A 21,973-nucleotide genomic window follows, 5' to 3' on the forward strand; every position below is an offset into this window, starting at 1 on the left:
ATTTTCAACAAGAGAAACAAGAGCAAAGGTGAGGCGAGTGGTGGTGTCGAAGGCGCAGCGTTCAAAGTGTGGCCTCGACGACGACGACGACGATATTGCTTTGTCTAGATCATGGTCGGCGACGCAATTGACAATTGGTGCTCGTAAGATGTGAAGCCACCTCCTGTGGCGAGGCTGAGGTCCATCCCCTGGTTTGCAATTTACCTGCCTGGACCCCACACATCACATCGTCACCTTTTGGAAATTGTCGGAGTCGTGAAGTTACCCTCGGGGATTCCTCAACACCATACCTGGAAAGATCGCAACTTTAATCCTGCGTCGTTGTTATTGCTGCTTCATCCTGATCTTATTTGGGTTTTGCCCTTGTTCGCTCAAGGAGATCGAACGAAAGGCCAGATTGACAGCATTTGAAATTAGGCTTGCTTGTGAAAGAGGCTTGGGTTTGGTGTAGGGTTTGTTTCTATGCTTGGATCGCTGGTTCAGCCCCTCGTGATCATCAATTCTTCTGCGCTGTAGCAATGTTTCTGCGGCAGGTTTGCGTTTTGTCGCCTCTGAAACTTGTGCTGTAGCAGTGTGCCTTGTAGCAGTCGTGTATGGGCGTAATAATGAGTACTTTTAAGGTTTGGGTTGGTTTCAATGCGCTTCTTCAAAATTTTCAACCTGGGTATAGCGGTTTGGGCATGAATGCACCCTTCATTAGGTTGTCAGAGTGAAGTTGATAGTAATATTAGCAGGCTGGAGACGTTAACCACGATGTAGCTGTTTGCGGAACTGGACACTGATGTGGTACAGCATTTAGTCTAAAAGACCGCACGTAAATCTTTGCCTCGAATATAATCTGTGGGTCTTGGACGAGTGAAGATCGAGGAACTTAGCGGATGATTTGATTCTGTTTATAATGCTGCACGTGTATTTTCTTTGCAGGCATACAAGACTGCTACCTTCGTCTCCTATGGATACATGAACTGGACTCGGGGATCTTTCCTGTATGAATTCTTTGAAGCACAACTCTAGCATTTTCTTCATAGTAATAAATTAGTCTTAGTCTATGAGTACGCTAGTTTCCACAACAGGTTAAACTTAGTGAGTAGGCCCGACTCTGGATTTTTTGCTAAGCAGTGGACCTCGTTCAGTGCCACAGCTTTGACAGGATTTCTACGTTGACATTGAGATTGGTTTCTTCCCATGGTTGTTTACAGGGTTGGCTAATTCCGAGTTGGTTGCTGACAATCTGTGCAGGAAGCACCAGAAGGAGTTTAAGGATCAGGAAATGGCAGTGGACTTAACAGACAAACAGTGCCTGGTGACAGGTGCCAATACAGGCATTGGATATGCCTCTGCAGAAGCACTTGCGGCCAGGTACATCGTGTACACAAACATGTGCGCTATATTGCTGGATTCCCAGCAGACTATGTCTGCATTGGCCCTAACAATTTTCTTCCCAACCTAGATTATTTAGCAAAAGAGAATTCACCGTTCTTCAACTGTCACGTGTATGTTCAAATAGGCTTGACCATGACGTTGTAAAGAGTTTAAAATCTCCTTTACTGGATGTCTGGTGATGGCAATTATTGTTAGCAGACTTCCAGGAGATAAGATGTCAAGATTATCCTTAAGATTGGAGATTGCAGATTGTTATTCTTTCGTGGTCTACATTTAGACTTCACTCATGTACTGGTCAGCACGCTGTGATTGCAGGGGCGCAACCGTGCACTTGGTGTGTCGATCGAAGGAGAAAGGGGAGAAGGCTGTTGGGGAGATCAAGGCCAAAACTGGGAACCCAAATGTGTCCCTTCAGGTCACTAATCAAGTTTGCCTTGCAACACTAAAACGATTGGGCATCTTAGTGGCAGGGTGTACTACTTCTCAAATGAATTTCCAAAAAACAATTTAACGTTGCCTATGTAATTATGAGGTGTTCTGGGCGATTTCGTGCAAGAAACTTTGTCGATTTTTGAACCTTGACATTGAAGATGGGGATGAATTTTATGAGAGTGTAACGAATTTTCTTTTTTCTTTGAAAACAGGTCTGTGATTTGTCATCGCTACAGCAAGTCAAAGACTTTGCTGCTGAATACACATCATCTGGTCGACCTCTTCACATACTGGTAAACTCGCCGAATCTCAGTGGTCATTCTCTACTGAAGCGCCTGATGCTGCAGAGAAAGTCACGCATCTAATCTCCTGATAGTCATACGATATCCTCTGAACTGTATGTCTAAAGCCTTATGTTGGACACAGTATGGCTTCTGAGTTAACTTATTTCTGGATGAAGGTGAACAATGCAGGGTTAATGGAAACCGAGCGCACTCAAACTGTGGATGGGTAAGAATGAGTCGCATCCACTTTGAACCATGTAGAAAAGTTTAAGAACAGCTAAGCTAGTTCACACGTACAATTATGAGCTCAAGCTTAACGATTCTTGTGTCCAGGTTGGAGACAAATTTCGCAGTGAACGTTGCTGGTGTGTATGCTATGACGGAACTCTTGATGCCTGCATTGAAACGAGCTTCACCCGAGTCTCGTGTGATAACAGTTTCATCTGGGGGCATGTTAACTGAAAACCTCAATGAAAATCTGCAGGTACTTTTTAGTTTCCACAAAGCGCACCACGATGATCGTTCATAAATTAATTTGTTGGAACGTTGTCCTTTGTTCTAGACATAGCTAATATTCCGCATTCTCTGATCAAGTGAGCAGTACGAGGACAAGAATGTTTTTGATGGAACGACTCAATATGCGCGCAACAAGCGCGTGCAGGTGAGATCTAGCCTCCGAACAACTCCACAATATTGTTGCCCTTTTGTTACATTGCAGTCTTCTCCATCTCAATCTGAGCAACTTTTGTCCTCATGTAGTAATTCATCTTTTTCATTGTAAATTTTGATCGCTACTTGGCTTTAAATTGTGACACACCATTGCAACTTTGAGGCAGGAGCTTCACGTTGTACAGTATGATCCAATAATGGATTCTAGGCTACAATTCATTTGAATTGACTCCTAGCCTGGATTGATTTATCATGTTATATTACATCGTCCAAATTGTCTGTGCAGGTCGCATTAACAGAGTACTGGGTTCAGAAGCATAAAGACGCTGTTGGATTCTACTCTATGCATCCAGGTTGGGTTGATACTGGGGGCTTGAAGAAAAGCATGCCCGACTTCCACTCAACGTATGTCAATTTCTGCACATTTCTTTGGTGCCAATAGTCGGGATCAATAACTGGCTACCAACGTTTCTATTTGATTACCATCGTGATTGTAGCAGTAGATGAGATTCTTAAATTATTCTTGAATTACATTACGGCCTCTCTGCTCTTCGTTGGCACAGTCTTTACTTGTTCTAAAAAATTGTGGAGTGAAGCTGTTGAATGGTCCAAGTCTGAGAGGTCTATTCAGATATTTGACAATTCAGGACGTTGCTGACTGTAATCAACTGTTATGTCTAGCTTTCAAAAATCACTGAGGTTCTTAAATGAAGGAGCAGATACAATTACTTGGTTGGCGTTGCAACCACGCGCAAAGCTTCAAAATGGGGAATTTTACTTCGACCGAAAAGTTGCTGCCAAGCATTTACCAGGTTTTGGCACGCAATACACACCTAAGCAGGTGGCAACAATTGCCTCCAAAATTCATTCTCTATGTGGGCTACCTCCCATGAGCGATTGAATGGGTTACTCGTAACTAATTTCAGGTAACAATGTTGAAATTCAGTTATTTCGTTACTCCAGGTGTAGTGGACTCATCGAGGTAAATTTCAAGTGACAAGATTCCTTAGCTGAAGACGTCATAGATCGGGGCTTGTCCCACTGGTTGATTATAGGACGCTGGAAAGACAACCATGGCAGGCACGTTGGTTTGCTGGCATCTGCAGTGAGTTTCAATGTCAAGTAACAAAAGGGATTGATGTTCAGTCTAAACGTTGATGTTGTCTGGGGGTTCAAGCCCTAGACCAAGATCTTTTCCCGGTGCAGAGCGTGAAAATATCCACTACAGATAATATCTTGAATGCGGTGGATTTAATACTCTTGATGACTACATATTAGTTACAATTGACGCCAGAACGTCATCTTGGCAAACTACCTTGCTCACCAGATTGTATGTCTTCATCTATACTGCTACTTCACTAATTCATAGATGACTACAAATGACGTGTTCTGCTACAATGCTGATGGAGTGCTTGACGGTCGAGTGGTACAGAACATAGTGTGGCAAAAAAATAATAGTTTGTTGCGGAAGGCAGGTTCCTGTACCCAGGTGATGGAATTTATCGAGCAGGTACATACGAAGCTCTGAAAAAGTAGGTACATTATGTGATCTCAAATATTTTGTGCATTGCTACAGCTAAATGGTGTTTCCACAAGATCAGCCACTAAAATTGTAGCCGACCAAGAATCACTCTAATAAGATTTAGATCCTCTACTAGATCGTGTTATGAATTTATGTGTACTTGGTGTACAACACATCCTCCCATGGGTGCCGGTACAGAGGCTGCTTCAGACGCTTCTGGTCGAATGTATGTCTGCAGGACAATAAGTGGATACATTAGGATTCTATCGACATTGATAATGGAAGAATGCATCATGCAAAACGATACCACACAAATCAATCTGTTGAAGCTTTACAATGAACACACGTGCGATCACGTACCCAATCAAGCCGATGCTTCTTGCTAAAACAAAAAGCCCATTAAGGTAACCGATCTGGATAATTTCGTCAATTTCTTGCTTAGAGAACATTGCACAACTAGACAACAGGTCTAAGAAAAGGGCTCCAATGCACCCATCAACATTGAGCACGAGGTTGTTCGCTTTCGTCAATGTGTAAGACTCCACCGTCACAGCATATTCCATGTACTTCACATTTGGGAATTGCGTGCGTGCGTACTTTTGCAAAAGCTCCACTCTCTTATCTCTGTTATCTCGACTCTTGATCCTGCACAAAGGGCAGAACTTCAATGAGTTTCATTTCCCCAACAAACAGAAATTCCAATGGACCAACACGTTATCACACAACAGTAAACGAAGTTCAGTAACAATCCTCGTAGACCGAAGAATCAAATACAAGCTAGGAACTGCAAGGAACCGTACTAAATGCAGGTACTTTGAACGTCTGAATGAAACACCTGACAGTAGAAAGAGCCTACCTGTGGCCAATTCCAGGAACACGGATACCCTTCTTCTTCATGCTTTCCACAAATGCGTAAGGCGATAATCCGTTGTCATGGGCTTCTCTAAAATAGCGAGCAGCATCATCAATAGCTCCACCAAAACGAGGGCCAATTGTGAGAAGACCTAGTATTCATTAAAAAAATATAAATCAGTTACACAATTCTGATAAGTATAACGGGGCAAGCTTTAGCAATAGCAAAGAATATTTCAAGAGCTTCATACATAACATAGCTTCTGCAATTTAGACTGTACCAGACACAAGACTTGATACCAAGTCCTTTCCTGCACGAGCAGTGACAATAGTGTTGTGTGCTCCAGACACAGCAGGGCCATGATCTGCACAGAGCATTATGCACATCTGCGAAAAAAGCCACGTAAATTGGAATATTTTATCATTCACTCACTGACTAGGCAGAATACGGGCGGCACTGATGGGAATATCGGCAAATAGGCTGCGATTGCTTTGGGACTGCTATGACTGTAATGTCGTTGCTCCTAAAGTAGCAGAAAAATATTGCACGACACGCCTGAAATCTAATGAGAGACAAATTTCAGGTCGATCAGAGTTAATACCTCGATGAACTTAGTACAGTAGCGAGGCAAACTACGCCTGAACCAAAGCAGTGAAATAACGTCACCAACGCAGTAATCCTTCTCAATAATCGTGGACATTGCCACGCCGGCATATGTTGGCTCTTCACCTACAGAAGGGAAAGATGCATGGTGACTACATTTGGAACACCACAATAACTCTGAGCAAACAATGGTAGTTAACAGGACCAGAAGACAATTAATCTGAACGTTTTAAAACTTTTAGGTATGTTAAGTAACTTTCACTTAGGTTATTATCGAGAATAGGGAACTACAAAATCCAGCAATTCATAGACCACCATATGCGAAGAAAGCGGGCTCTCAGGTACCTCTATCATCACAAATAGTAGACACAATGTGTGTAGGTGCCCGCACTTTTCCACTCTTGATGGCTGCATTTAGGTCCTCTGGGACAGTGGGAGGTATGAAATCCTTCACTGGGATGATGACGCTCTTCTCAACCTAGGTAAAAGATTCAGTCAGTCAAAAAACTATCTTCTTGCATTAAAAAAGGCAAAAAAAATTGACGTTCTGAAGAACTGGAACTTGTGATTAATTCTGAGTGAATACCATTGAGTCATACGTAGCTTTGACTACAGCTTCCAAACCCTCAAAAGAAGTAGGCACGATAGCTCCAGCATCAGCCAAAGCTTTGTTTTTGGCTTGAGCAGACTCCTCATCTCCACCACTCTTTGCGCCCTGTATTCAAGCTTATGAAATTCAGCATCAGGAAAATAGATCAATAGATTACTAAGATAAAATGAATACTAAGGTCAAGAAGGAACTTACAGCATGGCCAAATTGAACCTCAGACTTGAAAAGTCGAGCACATGTGCCACTAACCCAAGCCACAACTGGCTTGCTGACCTTCTTTTCCTTTAAAGCATCAACTAGGGAGTATTCATCCTTTCCTCCCAACTCTCCCAAGACAACAATCATCTTGATCTGCGTACCAAAAAAAAGATTATGTCCTCGTTGAAATCAGCACGAAGAAACGCACAGATATAAGACTGGTTCACGTAGGAAACACTAGAGCTCTTATGAAAAAATCGATAAAGAATATTCAAAATAGAAATTACATTCACGATGTAATAAACTTGGCTCCTGGATCCTGCATGAGCGATCATACAATTCGCAGTCAGAAACGGATACCTGTGGAATGTTGTTGAAGCGCAAAACATGATCCGAAAGCGTTGACCCAGGATAGACATCACCACCAATGGCAATGCCTTCGTAGAGGCCGTCAGTAACACGAGCAAGAACATTGTACATCTCATTTGACATACCCCCCTGTGCATGAACCACCAAAATCCAATTAGAGATGCCCCCAGTGCATACATTTGCGTTTACGCAGCTCCTTGGATGGCGTAAATAAAAAAAAAAAAATAGTGTTCTCTACTTGATGAGGTTGTCTGAGATACCTCACTTTGGACCTGTCAGCTGAGTACTGTACCTCTTAAAAACCATTCAGCAGCTGTCTTGAACACTCAGTTAATTCACGAGCAAACGTGCCATGCACATGTTTCACTGCAGCCTTATCTAAAAGAATGGGTACGAGGAAAACGTGCTTACTGATTTAGACACAAACCCAACAGATCCAGGTCTATAAAGCTTGCAGTGAATGATATTGTCCAACGTGCCTGCAGTATCACCAATTTTGAATGCACCAGCCTGTATACCTCCTACAGTGGCTGGGCCAATGACGACCTGTGAAAGAATATTCTTAATGAAGAACACTTGATGAAAGTCATCGTTTGATGTCACATTTATTTGTATGCTAACAGAACTGCAGGTAATCAACTACGGCAAGGTGGGTTTTTCCCTCAACAAACTAACAAGGGTAATACTCCGACTTCCTAGGATCTCGTCATACACCTTTAGAAAATCTGTGGGGTGCATTGAATATGGCTGACGAATAACAACTCCAGCATTTATATGAGCAATAGCACAGTCGGCAATCCATTCAAGCCTGAGCGTTATATTAGAGGAAATAAATTTCACTGACTGTAGAGGGTCCCCTATACCTTGTTGTTTGCACGAGCATAAGCGATGAGTCTCTTGGCATCCGCTTCAGGAACTCCCTCAGCAATGATTGCAACCACTCTGATTGTTGACTGCTTGAGAGCTTCCATGGATGAAGCATAAGCACTGTGAACGATGATTGATTAAATAGAGTTCATTCAATCTTAAATAGTTATTCTAAAACTGCAACCATAGTCATGGCAGCCAAATAAAAAGTCATTCCTTTCAAATGAAACAGATACTGATCTCGGCGCACAACACGACAGCAATTTATAAGATCCAGTAGCAGAAGGATATTGATAACTTCCTATTTATCGCATTAGCAGAGAACCCATGGCACAAAATACTAGTCATTTGTATAGGCAACATTTGCACACCTGCGAAAAGATGCAAAGTTGATGAAAACATCTGCCGTTGGATGAACTTTGCACGCAGATGGAATGCTGCAGAAACCGATGGTAAAGCAGGTCAGCTTCTATGATAATTCTGTAATACTTAAAAGTTGTTCGAAAGTCATAAACAAGACAAACTCAGCTTCAAATTTACTTCACTTTGACCAAATGAACTCAGTCAGAACATTATTCAGAAGCAAAATTCTCGCATCTATTATCAGCCAAACTGATTACAGAGTTAGTCACTTAGCATACATTTAAAGGTAAAATCCCACAAGGGTCCATTCTATTGAAAACCATTAAAGGTATTGTAAGCGAATACTTGAGCACTAATTCAAAAAAGCACTTGAGTTGTACTAGAGCAAACTTGACGAGTCTTTCCAAGGTTTAGCTCACACCTGCCATGGACAGGTACAGCGATCTCCTCTTGCCCGAAAAAGAGCTTCTGAAAACCATCAGATCCTGGGTTGATCACACCAGCCACAGATGGCGTCTCCCTTCCTGTGACGTCAGGTACAATCTCATCAACTATTGTCGAGGCACAATGGAGCATCACCAAACTCAACAGACCCACTGAAGCGACCAGTTTTGTACTGGTGCACAATATACAGCAACATTTCGTGTAGTTTGTAGCAATAAGTCAGTACTAACACTTTAAAATGTTGGCGCTGGACTCGTGAAGAGTTGAGGGGTGAAGAGGCGAACTATAGATCTAGTGGAAAACCTAATTGAACCATTGGAATTTGCGTCCGACTGTTCAAACAAACAGATCTGAGTTCACATGGAGAAATTAACTTTGAATTAAACGATAATATCAGTGAGATCAATAATTGTTCCTGAATCATCAAGACAATTGCAGAGAAGGTGGTCATCGAGGCACTTCAACGACACAGGGGACGTAGACGAATGCTCAACGTTACGAGGGTAAGTTAAAGGTCAATTTCAAGTTAAAGTTTCAAGAGAAATTAAGACTTCGAGTAATCACTGATGCACAACACGAAATGATTTTCGACAAATTCATGAAAGGCAAGCCTTACTGTTTAAATTGACGATGTATTATGTGAACTTCAGCCATTCAAGGACTGATCTTTTACTCTGGCGATGTAAAAGTTAAGAACTTGACTAAAACGTTGAGATAAGCTCGAGAACTGAGTGTAGAGCGATGACATACCGCAAAGGAAATCGAAATCAAGCATGCGCTGCACCGGACTCTGCTTGTAGTTATAAAACAAGGCCTGCGTTGTGCGAGAGAACAACTGTCCAGTCGCCATGGCGCTCAAATCGTCTTCTCTTCACGGGACCGTGTAAACAACAAGCTCCGGACCCTTCAAATCCTTCCGCTTAAATCCTACAAGCCTAGCCCTTCCCTGAGTGCCAGAAAATAGACAAGATTCACAACCACAGGCCTGCGACAGCCATAAAATCATAATAATGTAAGAACTCCAAGTCTTAAAAGTTTTCGAATAATGACTAGACTCAATCTAACGCATTACTCTACGCTCTCTTCCACTGCAGCATCACAACTCATCACACAAACCAACTTGAAGCAGCTCACAGCGATCGCAACGTCCCTCTTGCTTCAGTCACTCAAACCCCCTCCCTAGCACATACCTCAACGCTGCACCAAATCTTCAACCGCTACATTCACCGAATTTCCTTCAAGAAGGAAAAAAGAAAAGCAAAGAAGAAGCTCAACTGCATGAAAGAACAACTCCGCATTGACTCATTTGTACTCCGCAACAACGCTTTCCCCTGCAGCTCTCAAACCACCAAAACCCGATGTCCTCCCCGTCTAATTCCCTCCGTATTGCACCACACTATCCACTTCTCACCTCGCTCGAAAGCTCTCCCAAAGACGCAACAGCATACACAAAAACACCGTCCGACTGGAGACGTCAAGTGAGCCCGAGAGGCGATGTTCATAAGCCTCGGGAGCGGACTGCGAAGACTTTCCACGCGAATGCAGAGTTAAAAGCCTCAGCGAGCGAGGAGGACAAGCGGAGCAGAGGAGACTAGCAAAGCGTGGGCATGGGGAACGAGGCAGACGACTGGTGGGAACTCTTGGAAACGCATGAGATAAAGGGGCACCTTTTTCCAGCCAAGTTCTCTGAAAAAGATCCGAAAGCTGTTCGCCATTGACTCCCTCAACCGAGAGGGGATGGGAACGTGGGTCAATCGTGGTCTCCATCGTCAACTGGAAAGTCCTTCAAAGTGAACTGTCTGCGTAATAGTTGACCTGTGCGGCTCGACCCCCACGGCGAAACGCTGTGACCGTACCTTCGCCTAATTCCGGGATAACGCCCATGACCGTCACTTTCTTTCAATTCAGTAGTTTTATGGCTTAATGTGAACTGATTTATATCATGTAATTCAAGGAAATCAATATTTTAAATAATTAATTTTAAAAAATAAGTTTAAGATTTATTGTTATTGTGTTAGAATTTTCTATAAAAAGACAAAGTCATAGGTTGGGTTTTTCGAGATAGAATTTTGCAATCAACTCTAACTAAAAAGAATCACCTGAAATGGTGTATGTTTTTAGTTTTTTTTTTTTTTTTAAAAAAATAATAATAATTCAAAATAATTTCATATTTAATGTTTATAAATTCTCTAGTTGTAGCAGATTTAGACTTCGTGCAAACAGTGAGTATTTGTATAATAAAAGGTGAAGAGAAGAATACATGTCTTAACATTGTTTCATATTAAATGAAAATTGACCAAAAAATTAAGACTTTGTTTGGAATGAAATGTTGGTTCTATTTGAATCAGGGTGTCCATGTAAGAGTATCCATAATTACAACTACTAGTAAAAATAAAAAATAATTATTGTATAATAAAAAACTTATCGACAATTGATCTTTCTAAACCAGGCGCAAGAACAATCTTGGCCATGTGAATTTTGCCTTAGTTTAATATGCTTGCCTTGCAATAACCCTACAACAATTTATTTTAGTTTATTTTATTTTATTTTATTGAATATAAAATCATTTTAACTGCTTAAAATGAACCTTCATTCACACACCGTCTCTACTTTCTACATGTAATTACATATAATTTATTTTAATAATTAATCATCACAATGATTTATATAACAGCCTGAACTTCAATATTCACTAGTGCAAATAATTCAAAGATATTAAGATCCAAGGGTGAACGAATGTGTGTGTGTGTGTGTGGATATATATATATATATATATTCATAGACACACTCCTGCTCAACCAACAGTTACCAATACTTACATCAATAGTTTTGTAAATTTTATTGTATACGGTACGTCAAAATGCATTAACCAAGGCAGGCAGGCAGGTCATACACAAGAGATTGGAAAGATTTTTAATTTTAAAATTAATTAATTAATTTTTTTTCTGTGAGGGATGGGTGGATTTTCAAAGTCAACACATAGTCTTCTTCATTGTTTAGCCCACGTTTGGTTGGGAGTCTAGTCCACTTTGGTTGCTGGGGCTCCACAGCACATACCACACTGTTTGGGGGTAAAGCTCTCTGACTGGGCCAACTGACTCTTGTGTAGTGCAAGCTCTAATTCATACAGTAGGTGGAATTAGAGTCACCTTTCCCCTCAATTCAGACACGGTATTCTAGGCAAAACTTTCATGTTTGCTGACAGACTTGCACCTATCACCGTGAGATCTGGAGAACATTGACACCACCTCAAACTCAACGATTGGAAGTGGCTTGAAACATTGGTCGCTTTGCCTTGAAGTTCTTTACCGCAGTTGACTTAGAGTTTGTGAATATCCTGACTATTGTCCCTTTCGTGGGGCAAGTTTGAGACTGGTCTATTTCTGTAGACACCAAATCATTCTCAAGCATATGTTTGTTTTTCTGCTATATGTACACTAACAGTGCAGCATCTGAAACCCACACTCAAAAGTAGTCTAATTGGATGACCTTCCACATGCTCCAGACAAGTTTGAGCTGTTCTTGACATCATCGAGTGAACCGACAAGTTTGAATTCATCGCACTGTGGTGCAATAATATAACCCTACAAGGTATGGTCACGGAGACGTTCCTTTGTGAAGATGCGAGAAGATGTGAAATCCTGAGCAGCTCTCCGGAAAATCACAGCTGTGATTATTTCGGTGTTTCCTCTTAATATGTAGACCAGTCCGTAACGGCATCTTCAGTGCAATAGGTTATTGCAGTAAGAAACAAAAATCTTGTGACAGGAGGCGCCCTGCTTGTTCAATTCAGACTTCACATTTTCTAAAAAAAAGTGTCTAGAGGACTACAATTACTTACACAACTCTATCAAAGATGGAGTAGGCTACAAGGATAAGCTATGTCTACATGTTCAATAGTCTGGCTTTCAAGTTTTCGTATTCCAAAGTTGAAATTTTTGACTTCAAATGCAGTGGCTAAATAGTATCTCACCAACAAAACAGGCTTAACATTGTGCGCATTACAAGCTCTGGGAGATGTAGATGGATTGCACTCACACAGAAAGCTTGATTTTGATTATTATAAGTAAAATTATAATTTGATTTTATCAGAGGCTAAAATATAACTTTGGTGACGTATTTGATTTTTTTAAAAAAGAGACTTCTAATTTTCCAAATATGTTCTAAAATATTAAAACAGTAAAAGAATTTTTTACACTTTTATATGTAAATAAAACTTACTTAGTATTATTAGTAATATAAAATTAAATTATTTAACTTATAATTTTTATTTGTAATAAAGCATTTTAAGAAGTCTTACTTATTTTAGCTTTGAAAAAATTCTAAAAATTTTAAAAGTAAAATTTCAATGTAAAATAAAAAATAATTTTACATTAGAAATTTTTATATTGAAACTTTAAAATATTAAGATTTGCCTACTAATTTCAGCAAAATTCTTTTGAGTTTTCTTTTGGAAGTTACATTCCTAGTTTAACATAAAATTTGGTCTAACCATAAAAACAACCACATTTGTGGACTTACTATTATTAAATCTACTTCTCAAAATATTTATCTATTAATCTTATGTCTTCAAAATTACAACACAACATCATCAAGTTAGTAGAAGGACCCACAGATTATCAGAGATGATGGCTAAGCTCAATCAATATTTAGCAGCTTCTAATTTTCTTATATTTGTGGCATCACAATTCTTTGTACCATTTCAAGTAGAACAAATAAAACAAAAAAAGTTATTTGTAATACTTGATTACTCAATGTCACATTGCTTTATTGATTACTTCAAAACATATTCATCCAACCCCTTCAAATAATTATTGCCACCTTTTCTTTGATGACCTAACAAACTTTATTTTTGTTTTAAATAGGAAGTATTTCTTTATTTATAGAAATGAAGAAATGTAATTTTTCTCACCACTAACTCATAGATGGTGGCACCACATATGATCTCATAAACAAAATAGATAATAAGAATGTACAAAGTTAAGAGTTTGAGATTGTAGTTGTGAAAATCTAGTAAACTTAGATTAGTTGCTTTGCTTTAGCATTTACTATTATCTTCCAAAGTAGTACCTTATGCAAAGACAACCTCTAACTTATCTTTTTATATGCAGGAATTGCCTAAATCTAGAATAAAAAACTTTTAACTTACAGCTTCATTGCATGCAATGCATTGATTTTGGACTGAAACCTATCTATTGCAAAGACAAATTTGTTCTCCTTAACAATGACAATAATAATATTCTATGAAGAATAATTGGGCTAATAACTCTCCAAGTGACAAATAAGTAGTCCACAGTACTAACAACCATACTAAATGACAAAACTTTGCATTATTAAATTTATCTTAGACATAAGATGTAGAGCTCCAAAAAACCATGTTTATTCTTTACACTATTGATCATTGTCTTGAATGCATTTATGTTATGCAAAATCATATAAAAAGTTGAAAGTTATGATTAATTCCAGCATGTTTGCTTGAAACTTGAAAGTTAGAATATTGGTAATAATCACTACACAATCAAGGCACCCTCAACTTGCTCTATATTATAATGGTCATATACTCTGATATTGTATCTTCTAAATCAGAAACAAACATTCACAATCTTAGATTGAATAATACTCTTTTCTAAATCCTTTGATTTCAAACACAAACCTCTGATGATAGCACTCTCTATTCTGCATCAAATGTTCAAGCACCAAAATCCCTACAACATCAGAGATTGCCACGTCCAAAATTCCAAACCAGAATCTTCTTCCATCTCATTGTTTGCATTCCAAACTAATCAGTGTATTCACGTTCTTAAAACACAACAACTCCACTCTTGGTGTCCAACTACAGCCAGCGACCTACAAATCTCTTTTCCATTGGTGAAATTGAACGATCGTCTCAGCTCAGCTTGCATTTGAAAACACCAATAACAACCCGTCCTACTGATTGCACTTCTAAATTCCTTTTACTAGCTAAATGTGCTGCATTTATGCAGTGCTACACTTGTGCGGTCCATCCGCACGATTGTGCGAATGTGGAACAATCAAAATTCTACAATGCATCCTCGCATGCACATGACCTGTTCCATGTCTTGAACCCAAACTCACTATAGCTACCCATTTACAATATTGCACCCGAGGTCGATGTTTCATGATCTCCCTCATTTGCGTGTGGACTCATCTGACATTCGATTGGTGGCCTGCTAGTTCCTTCCCAAGTTACGCTCCTATGTAAACACACCCGCACACCACCGTTCCGTTGGCATCGGGTGTCGCAACTGCATCCGGCAAATCTAGTTGAAGATAGCGGTGTGGGTGAAAATCTCCGTCACCAGTAGCGACAGGAATCCCACCATTGCCATGGGCCCGTTCCATCGCTCCGCTCGCGCTGTGAAAGACCCGAAGCTGCGAGCATCCGACAACTCGCAGCTCATGATGGGCACCATTGATGCGTAAGTGAGCAATTGCATTGCCACCAGGAAGAACAAGAGCTCGGTCTGTCCGGGAGATGTGAGCTGATTCATCATCGTTCTGCTAGTCATCTCCTCCACGACCACTACCCACATGAACCCAACCATGGCTAGCATGTTGATGGTCTTAGGTGCTGCTCCGTCGAATGCAAACATGCTCTAGAAGGACTTGCTTCCGGTCTAAGGCCTCCTCTCCATCTCAGAGCGCGAGTGCGAGGACCCGGACGTCGGTTCGGTGCCCATCACAGATTTCTTCTCGAACTCGTTGGTCTCTTGGTTTCGGAGGATGTCGTCCTTGGTGAAAACATTCTTCGTGTTGCAGCCCACTTCCTCACGTCGGCCAAGGGACCCTCGTTGTCTCCAGCTTCACAGCAAACCCTGCCTGCTAGAGACTTTGTCAGCCTGGCAGAGGCGGCCACTCCCTGCGCACCTGTTCCCTTTCTTGGCTTGGGTCAAAGCAACAGCGATGCCTGCAGGCTACCCGTGCTGACGGCATTCATTTGTGACTTTGCCGCTGCCATTGTATAATCCTTAGACTAGTGCATCAAAATTGGGACGATCCAATTGGCTTTGAACCACCCTTAGAAGCTGTTCGACAGCTGTGAAAGTGTTGTTTTGAATGGCAACACCTAACTGTCCGTCAAACCTTGGAAAAAAATTAAATTAAATTAAAAAAAAGAGAAAAGAACTATTGTCCTAGGCGCTGTCACTGCCTCTTTCGTTAGTACCTCTAAAACTCTGATCTACAACATGGCGTGTCCCATTCACTTCGATCTAACACAGATTTGTATATACAACCACCTGATCTATCATACCTACCTATTAGATTGACTCTCCATTGCTCATACAATCCAAGATCTAATAAATAAAGGTATTGGTTTGCCATCTTCAACATCAGGGTTCCATACGAGTTGTCTATTCCAAAATTAAGGTACAATTGTCCTAAACTACCCTCTTTAGTCCTCTTCCTAGTTCTTCTAACCCCTCCTTTAATCTCTAACCTCTGTAACTCCCAAACACTACTCTTACCAAAGACAGGGTAAAAAAACCCTCTCCATACTGCAACCTTTGTTGGCATTTTGACTATAGTTTCTACTTTAACTATTTTCTTTATCCATCCAAATCTTCATCCATTTGTTAAACATAGTTATTGCATTTAAGGTAGTAATTATTTAAGATTTGTCTAATAGTAATGAGATTTATTGACCTAAACTCATGGTCTATTAAATACTTGATAAACAATTAAATTTATTAAATTTAATTTGAATTCAACAAAGAAACAAGAGGATGAAGACAATGAAGTTGATGAAGATGAAAAGCCAAAGAAGGTTGAAAAGATAAAGACTCTTACAATTGCTAGGAACAACAATGAAGGAAATGAAGATGTTGAAGATTATGATGATGATGATGATGAGGAGTACCAACTATTGAGTGAGAAACAATAAGGTTTAAGAGAGAAGAAGGTTGGAAAAGAATGTGGAATGCAACAAGGTAAATCTTCTTCTACAAATGAAAGGAGACATCCTTTGAGAGAAAGAAGGCAATATGGTGAATGGTGGAAGGATCACATCTTTCTTTAAATAAGTGAAGAACATGCAAATATTGCTCTTCTTGTTGATCCGTTATCTTTGTATGATGCATTGAAGTCCCAAGCTGCAATCAAGTGAGAGAAGACTATGGAAGAAGAGTACCAATCTCTTATGGACAATGTGAGATGCAAAGTGTGCCATACAAGACAGTAGTAGGCTCACTCATATATGTTATGGTGGCCACAAGAGTAGATCTTGTATGTGCGGTGAATGTTGTAAGCCAATACATGTTTAAGGCTAGACCATTGCATTAGACAATGGTAAAGATGATATTGAGGTACTTAAAAGATACAAAAAAACTTCAAATTGTGCCTTGGTGGTAAGAACATTGATTTACAAGGTTATTGAGATGCGGATTGGATTGAAGATGCAAATGATAGATGATCCACAATGGAATATGTCTTCTTCATTGGAGTGGGAGCTATTTTATGAAATTGCAAGAGACAACCTACTGTCAAGGACAAAGACTCGATGAGGAAAAATATACACCAAAAGGTTATCTCGATATAATAAGTCAAAATATAAACAAGTAGGTATATTAAAAGGAAACTGGAATGGCTATTGCCACAAGACAAGAAACTAAAGACTCTTGAACCTGGACTAGAAGCAAGAAAGGAGTTGACAAGAGTGAAGAAGCCTTCACTCTTGTCTCTATATATACTATCTAACTAGGGGCTACGTGGCGACGTTCTATAGGACCTCCAATATGTGTTGACTTTGTAGGACACATGCCTTGACTTACAAGGCAAGTTTTTCTACGAGTGGGCCACATAGTTAGCTTGATCTTCAAGCTAACAACATGTGTGGCACATGGCCAACTTGTTGATCACGTTTCTAATCCAAAAAGTCAATTAAAGACACCTATGAAGTCAAAGCAGCGTCTAGGAAGTTTCTAGGAAGCTTCTATATTAAATAGTATACAATTAACTTACTTTTATCTACTTTTACTTACTTCTACCTATTTCTATATGTAATTATTAGCTTACATGATTATGGCCGTGACATTACCCTCCCTTCTAGGGACGAGTTCCACGAGGAGCGGTCATCATATGTTGAGGAAATCTATGATACGACGAATTATATTCGCCACATACTCTGATCTCTGTTCTCTTCGAAGATGATTGATAGGGCCTCTCAACCATCGTTAGTGTCCCATACCAGGGCAGGAAGACCACCCAGTTATTTGATCATTATTGAGGCCTTCATAACTTCCTTCGAATAGAATATTCGGAACACCATCAAGAGTTGTTCCTACCTCTAGCAAAATCACCAAACATCGGGAGTCCCTTCCCAAATCGTGATACCAAACACGTTGTATCTCACCATCTGTTCGAGGAAGAACATGTCGTTCTTGAAGATCTTCATCTCGATTGCGTCGTCTTGAAGGTTGTGACAATCGTAATGTCTCGTCCGGCAGGTCAGCAAACGAAGGTTCTTGAGTTGAATCTGCTGGTTGTTGGCTCTCCATCTAATTAGCGTCACAAATGTAAAGAAGTTACAAACAAGGATAGGAAATTGAATGTTATCTTGCCTCAATCTTGTCTCTTTTATAAGAGAGATTTTCATCTTGGTTTTGATAGATGTCGTTGATGAAAAACTTTGACTTTAGTTGATGCATTTGCTAGATTCCTGGATGGCTCCCATGTGCGTTCACTAATATCATATCCGTGCCAATGAACAAGATATTCCAGCTTATTTCGGCGCCGCCTTGAGTCTAATATCTCTTCCACCTCAAATTCTTCATTATTATCTATTTCTATAGGAGGCGGTGGCATTTGTCTTCTTCCTTGTATATCCACTGTCTTATATGGTTCAAGAAGAGATACGTGGAATACAGGATGGATCTTCATTGACTCCGGTAGATGTAACCGATATGCAACTGGGTTGATCTGTTCAGAAACAGAAAAGGGGCCAAGCCTACGACAGTCCAACTTGTCACAAGGTCGAGTAGTCTTGATATTGCGACGAAGTAGCCATACCTTATCACCCACGTTGAGTTGTGGTTGCTCCTTACGATATAGATCTGCGTTTATCTTTTGTCGTTCTTGAGCTTCCTTCAATTGTATCTTCATTATTGCATGTAACTCTGACAACCGATTTGCCATATCTTCTGTTGCAGGATTATCAACTTTTGAAAAATCAAAAGTATCAAGTCGTGGATGATAGCTATAATTGGCAAAGAAAGGAGTTTATTGCGTGGAAGAATGTACCGTATTATTATAAGCAAACTCTGCCAATGGCAGAAGGGTTGTCCAATCATCTTGTTGGTAGTTGATAGTACACCTTAAATATTGCTCCAAGACTTGATTTACGCGCTCTGTTTGTCCATCAGTTTGAAGATGGAAAGCGGAAGATAGCTTTATGTCCACTTTTAAAATCTTGAAAAGGGTCGTCCAAAATCTTGACACAAATTGAGTTCCCCTATCCGATATGATATCTTTAGGTAATCCATGATAGCGATAGATATTATCAATGAAAAGCTTAGCTGTTTCTTCACCTGTGATAGATTTTGTACATGGCACAAAATGTGCCATCTTGGTGAAACGATCTACTATCACAAATATAGAATCATAAGATCTTGAGCTTGAAAGATCAGTGATGAAATCCATAGAAACAGAAGACCATGGTTGTTCTGGTATAGGTAATGGCTGAAGAAGTCCGTAAGGTCGATGACGAGGAATTTTTGATCTTGAACAAATATCACATGATTGTACAAAGTCTTTGACTGACTTCCACATTTGTGGCCACCAAAAATCTCTTGATATGAGTTCCAAAGTCTTATTATATCCAAAGAGCCCTACTGCTGGAAAGTCATGACGTGCTTGAAGAACACGTAAACGTGCTTCTCCTTCTGGAACATATAGGCGTCCTTCAAAATATAATAGATTATTCTTGAACTCAAACTTAGAAGGATCATGAGATTTGGAAGAATTATTCTCAATATCATGAACAAGAGGGTCTGAGGACATACTAGACTGGATTTGCTTGAGAAAAGTTGAATCAACAGTCAATGTTGATTTCATTGCTCGGAGATGAAATTGCTTTGGTTTCAAGAGGACCGTTCTTTGTTGCTCAAAAGTTGCATCTCCTTCTTTTGGTGCAAAATAAGAACGATTAGATAGGGCATCGGATAAACCTTGTTGTTTTCCTGGCCGATAAGTGATAATGAACTCGAATCTTGACAAAGACATACTCCAACGAGCTTGACGACGATTCAACACGCGTGCTGACATGAAATACTCGAGGTTCTTGTGATCTGTATACATAGTGACTGGACTAGAAGCGCCTTCTAGATAATGACGCCATTCTTGAAAGGAATCCACGATCGCAAGAAGTTCTTTATCGTGGATCTCATAATTGATCTCGGCTGCTGAGAATTTTCTTGAATGAAAAGCTATCGGATGGAGTTTGTCATCTGTTCCCATTTGTGATAAAACTGTACCCAAGGCAAAATCTGATGCATCTGTTTCCATAAAAAATGCCTTGGAAAAGTCAACACGATATAAGACTGGTGCAGAGACAAACGATGTCTTCAAGGCTTCAAATGCTGCTTCCGCTTCTTGATTCCATTGAAATTTATCTTTACTAGTCAAGCGTGTAAGTGGAGCTGCAACTCGTGAGAAATCTTTGATGAAGATCCGATAGTAATTGGCAAATCCCAAGAAACATTGAACATCTCTTACTGTCCTTGGAATCTTCCAATCCACGATTGTTTGGACTTTCTTAGAATCCATCATGAGACCATCATTTGAAATGATGTATCCTAAAAAGTCAACTTGAGTAGTGTGAAATACACACTTTTCTATCTTGGCGTACAATCCTGCATCTCTAAGTTTTTGTAATACTTGACGAACATGTATTTCATGTTCTTCGACGTTCTTGGAATAGATCAGGATATCGTCTAGATAGCAGACGACAAAATTATCTAAGAATTCACGAAATACATCATTCATGAGATGTTGAAAAGCAGCTGGTGCATTCGTGAGTCCAAAGGGCATGACATTATATTCGAAATGTCCATACCTGGTTCGAAACGCAGTCTTCCATTCATCTCCTTCTTTGATCCGTACTAGATTATATGCTCCTCTTAGATCTATTTTTGTATAGATCTTAGCTTGATTCAACTGGTCAAGGAGTCCTGATATCAAAGTTAATGGATACCTGTTCTAGATTGTGATCTTGTTGAGTCCTCGATAATCAACACACATTCGTAAAGATCCATCTTTTTTCTTTACGAATAGAATTGGAGCTCCTGCTGGAGATTTTGAATGGCGTATGAAATTCTTCGCTAAATTCTTGTCAATATATGTCTTGAGTTTAGCCATCTCATCTTGCGATAAACTATAAATTGGTCCAAATGGTGGCTGAGTTCCTTCCTTGAGGTCGATTGAACAATCATATGGACGATGCTCAGGAAGAATATCTGCATTCTTTTTCTCAAAAACGTCTTATTACTCCTGATATTGACTTGAAATGCCACTTGAAGTCTTTACGTTTTCAGAAATAGGTGCAGCATAAATAGCAAAAGTTGATCCTTCTTTTGCTGCATCTATAAATGCTTTTGCACCTATCAGTACGGGTTTTACTGTACTAGACTTATAATTTTTTACTTGGTTCGTAGAACTATTAATAACGCTTTTGGAAAAGTCAAGTTTACCCGAATTCCAATCTATTCGAGGGTTATATTTTTCTAGCCAGGATAAACCTAAAATAATTGGATTGGACGGGGATTTAATTATGTTAAAAGCTATGTAGCTATCATGACCGTCTATTGTTACTTTTATAGGATGAGTTTCATGAGTGACATCTCCAAAAGACAAGGGACGACCATCTATGACTTCTACATGTACTGGTTTAGGTTTCTGTACAAAGGGTATTTTACGACTTTTAACAAATTGTTCATCTAAAAAACATGCTGAGGCTCCCGAATCTAATAAAGCAGAGGCTTTGTAATTCTTAGGTCCTAAATATAAGTCTATTATAAAACAAGGAGAGGGTTCTGAGGAGAGGATAGGACCTTCATTAGGAATTGTACAAGGTTCCAGCTGCACGGTCCCTATTGTAGCTGGACGAATCCGTTTTCTGACATGTTGTCTTCTTTGACCGTCGTACCCCTCATTTTATAGTTGCGTCGTTTCTTTGGACAATGTTGAGCAGTGTGCTTAGGTTCTCCGCAATATAAATATAATCCTTCTTGACGACGACGAATCTTTTCTTGCTCAGTTATAGGTTTAAAACGTACCGCATCAATTTGCATGTCTTCTACTTCCGAATGTACGTTTGGCAAAGATGTTGATGTTGCCATTGAGTAATAACGTTGAGGTTCCCG

At 39.8% G+C, this 21,973-nt stretch overlaps 2 protein-coding genes across 5 annotated transcripts; one reads left to right on the plus strand and one right to left on the minus strand.

Annotated features, from left to right (window-relative positions):
• LOC112289578 (uncharacterized) lies at positions 1–4,079 on the plus strand. 2 transcript variants are annotated; one of them, XM_024534860.2, is made up of 10 exons: positions 1–533; positions 925–986; positions 1,240–1,359; positions 1,699–1,798; positions 2,028–2,108; positions 2,276–2,325; positions 2,433–2,583; positions 2,701–2,760; positions 3,055–3,173; positions 3,450–4,079. In XM_024534860.2, exons 1-10 carry the CDS (start codon positions 519–521, stop codon positions 3,667–3,669), a joined length of 978 nt encoding a protein of 325 aa, XP_024390628.1. In that variant the 5' UTR covers positions 1–518; the 3' UTR covers positions 3,670–4,079. The 2 variants fall into 2 exon arrangements, with proteins under 2 accessions (XP_024390628.1, XP_073393857.1); XM_073537756.2 differs by having other exon boundaries at positions 172–292.
• Positions 4,080–4,226: 147 nt separating this feature from the next.
• LOC112289577 (ATP-citrate synthase beta chain protein 2) lies at positions 4,227–10,107 on the minus strand. 3 transcript variants are annotated; one of them, XM_024534859.3, is made up of 15 exons: positions 10,009–10,107; positions 9,348–9,582; positions 8,575–8,677; positions 8,162–8,227; positions 7,787–7,910; positions 7,335–7,469; positions 6,915–7,052; positions 6,552–6,707; positions 6,333–6,461; positions 6,092–6,224; positions 5,745–5,872; positions 5,424–5,529; positions 5,147–5,294; positions 4,651–4,935; positions 4,227–4,522 (listed from the first exon to the last, which is right to left on the minus strand). In XM_024534859.3, exons 2-15 carry the CDS (start codon positions 9,445–9,447, stop codon positions 4,441–4,443), a joined length of 1,833 nt encoding a protein of 610 aa, XP_024390627.1. In that variant the 5' UTR covers positions 9,448–9,582; positions 10,009–10,107; the 3' UTR covers positions 4,227–4,440. The 3 variants fall into 3 exon arrangements, with proteins under 3 accessions (XP_024390627.1, XP_024390626.1, XP_024390625.1); XM_024534858.3 differs by having other exon boundaries at positions 9,873–10,107; XM_024534857.3 differs by having other exon boundaries at positions 9,788–10,107.
• Positions 10,108–21,973: the final 11,866 nt, after the last annotated feature.

The sequence above is a fragment of the Physcomitrium patens genome, chromosome 12, assembly GCF_059467195.1.
Source record: "Physcomitrium patens ecotype Gransden chromosome 12, ASM5946719v1, whole genome shotgun sequence".
NCBI lineage: Eukaryota > Viridiplantae > Streptophyta > Bryopsida > Funariales > Funariaceae > Physcomitrium > Physcomitrium patens.

What these genes read in the sequence shown, in the direction of transcription:
- LOC112289578 (XM_024534860.2), top strand. An exon ending in ACCTCAATGAAAATCTGCAG is followed by an intron (nt 2,584 to 2,700) that starts GTACTTTTTAGT and finishes TCAAGTGAGCAG; the next exon opens with TACGAGGACAAGAATGTTTT. An exon ending in ATGCCCGACTTCCACTCAAC is followed by an intron (nt 3,174 to 3,449) that starts GTATGTCAATTT and finishes TGTTATGTCTAG; the next exon opens with CTTTCAAAAATCACTGAGGT.
- LOC112289577 (XM_024534859.3), bottom strand. Translation starts at nt 9,447, where the DNA reads ATGGCGACTGGACAGTTGTTCTCTCGCACAACGCAGGCCTTGTTTTAT. An exon ending in TTGGGTTTGTGTCTAAATCA is followed by an intron (nt 7,053 to 7,334) that starts GTAAGCACGTTT and finishes GTTCATGCACAG; the next exon opens with GGGGGTATGTCAAATGAGAT. An exon ending in GTTCCTGGAATTGGCCACAG is followed by an intron (nt 4,936 to 5,146) that starts GTAGGCTCTTTC and finishes CCCTTTGTGCAG; the next exon opens with GATCAAGAGTCGAGATAACA.